Below are 1984 nucleotides of genomic sequence, written 5' to 3'. Positions count from 1 at the left end.
GGCTGACTAAAATTTTATGAAGTTTAAAGTGGTGGAGGTAAATCAATCACGTCTCTACTTTAGACTAGCAACAGGTAAAACTTTTTCTGTAGAGGGTGAGACAGGAAATTTTCGGCTTTGTGGGCCATATGCTCCCTGTCACAACTACTCAACTTGCAGTCGTAACTCAAAAGCAGTCCAATAAAACTCGGTAGGCAACTGGCCCACAGGCCACACTCTGCCAACTCCCACTTCAGACATTTAAGTTATATCTGACTTTTCACTTTCATAAACCTTGTTGCGATAAAGTTTTGAGTATAAACATTTTTTAGCTGGTAGATGATTTTCTGAGGATCAAATCCTAGAAGCTGAATTATTAGGAAAAAAGGAAATGGCATTCTTAACCCACTCATCAAATAGTTTACCAGAAAGGCTGTTCCAATGACACCTCTGCCAACAGTGGGGAAGGAGCTAGACGAGAGCCCTGCCATCGTTATTTGTTGTTGTTGTTTTCAAATTTTTATAAGAGCTTATTTGAGATAAACTGAGGACATGTGCTGGGGAGCAAGATCTTAAATGTTCTCTGCATCATCATCTTAAATGTCTGCTTTTATAAGTGCAAAGAGCTAGCCTTACAATACATTTAAACCTATAGCTTCGGATGCTAAGAGTAAATAAGTAAAACAAAAGAAAAAAGGACAGAGAGGAGGTAATGCCAGATGTTAGCAGTGACTCTCTCTGCAATTTTGGAAAATTTTATTCCAATGAATGTGTATTTTTTTTTTTCATTAAAAAAATTAAATAACTGTAAGATGGAAGAAGTTTTAAGAGTTTCTGATTTCTTAAGTTATCCTTTAGAGTCTATCTCTAAAATCTAACATCTCTCTGACATAAAGCCCTTGAGAGAAGTTGAATTCAGTTCCACTTGGATTGAAGAAAAACTACTGTCCAAATCTATCATGAGGAAAGAAACACTTTCTTTCAGCCTTGATGATGACTTCACCCTTGAGGAAAATCACACTGACTGACCCAGGAGCCTAACAAGATTAAGAGAAACAACCACCCCCAAAGCCAGCCCCACATATCTAGCATGGGCTCAGCCAGGCCAGCTGCCACCTGGGTGCAGAAGCATCCCAGCCAGGTGGGTGGACTTTACAATACCTGGTCCCGAGGTGCAGCTCGATGAAGCAGGACCTTGGCTGTAAGGGAGGGTGGAAGCTGGGTGCTAACAATCCTAGAAGGTCAGACACAGGAACAAGGACACCGTGAGAAGAAATACACTGCAGGACTCTGAACTGAAAAGATTCCCGACTCTCCATGTTGGCCAGGATCATGTGGACACAGCTGGTAAAGTCCCAACTGGTACAGCCCTTATGGAGGGCACTCTAACAATTTCCATCAAAATTTTAAATGTCCAAACCCTTTGACCTGGCTAGCACCAAGAAGTATGCATGAGAAAATGTTCATCACAGGGAAAAATGGTAAAATCGTTAAAAAAATGGGTAAACAATTTAAACTTCCACCGAAAAGAGAGTAGTTAAATCAATCATGGCAAGGTATACATACCACCATGAAATGTGCAGCTACTATGAGGTGAACCAATATGGACTGAGAAAGAAATCTCAGTTCTACACATTAAGTTAAGAAACCATGTGATCCCATTTACACAGATAGCAAAAATAAACAAAATAAAAAAATACATATTACAGAGATGTACAGGTGTGTGAAAACGCACAGCAAGAACAAAGGGTGCACTCCGAACACTAACTATGGGGATGGGCTGAGAGTGAGGGAGAACGAAGGGGAACTTCTCAATTGTACTCTGTGTGTTTCTCTCTGGGTTCATTTTTTATAATGAGAATGTGTTCATGCATTAGGTGTATAATTTAAAAACAAATAAGAAATACAAAATATGAAAAAGAACAAAATTCCATCTTTAATGACCCTGTCACCACCGAGCCTGGAGGTACCACAAGCTGATTCAGAACAATCATAATGAAAACAG

The 1984-nt window shown here is 39.7% G+C and overlaps 1 protein-coding gene across 4 annotated transcripts in view; it reads right to left on the bottom strand.

Annotated features, from left to right (window-relative positions):
• Positions 1-1984, bottom strand: part of HPS4 (HPS4, biogenesis of lysosomal organelles complex 3 subunit 2) — a 32780-nt gene that overhangs the window by 15425 nt on the left and 15371 nt on the right. For all 4 annotated transcript variants that reach the window (XM_023520180.1, XM_023520181.1, XM_023520179.1 and 1 more), the window contains exon 8: positions 1141-1213. In XM_023520180.1, the coding sequence (XP_023375948.1) occupies positions 1141-1213 (73 nt within the window). The remainder of the gene's footprint in view (positions 1-1140; positions 1214-1984) is intronic.

The sequence above is a fragment of the Pteropus vampyrus genome, unplaced genomic scaffold, assembly GCF_000151845.1.
Source record: "Pteropus vampyrus isolate Shadow unplaced genomic scaffold, Pvam_2.0 Scaffold251, whole genome shotgun sequence".
Classification (NCBI taxonomy): domain Eukaryota; kingdom Metazoa; phylum Chordata; class Mammalia; order Chiroptera; family Pteropodidae; genus Pteropus; species Pteropus vampyrus.
This window is presented reverse-complemented; position numbering and strand designations above follow the sequence as displayed.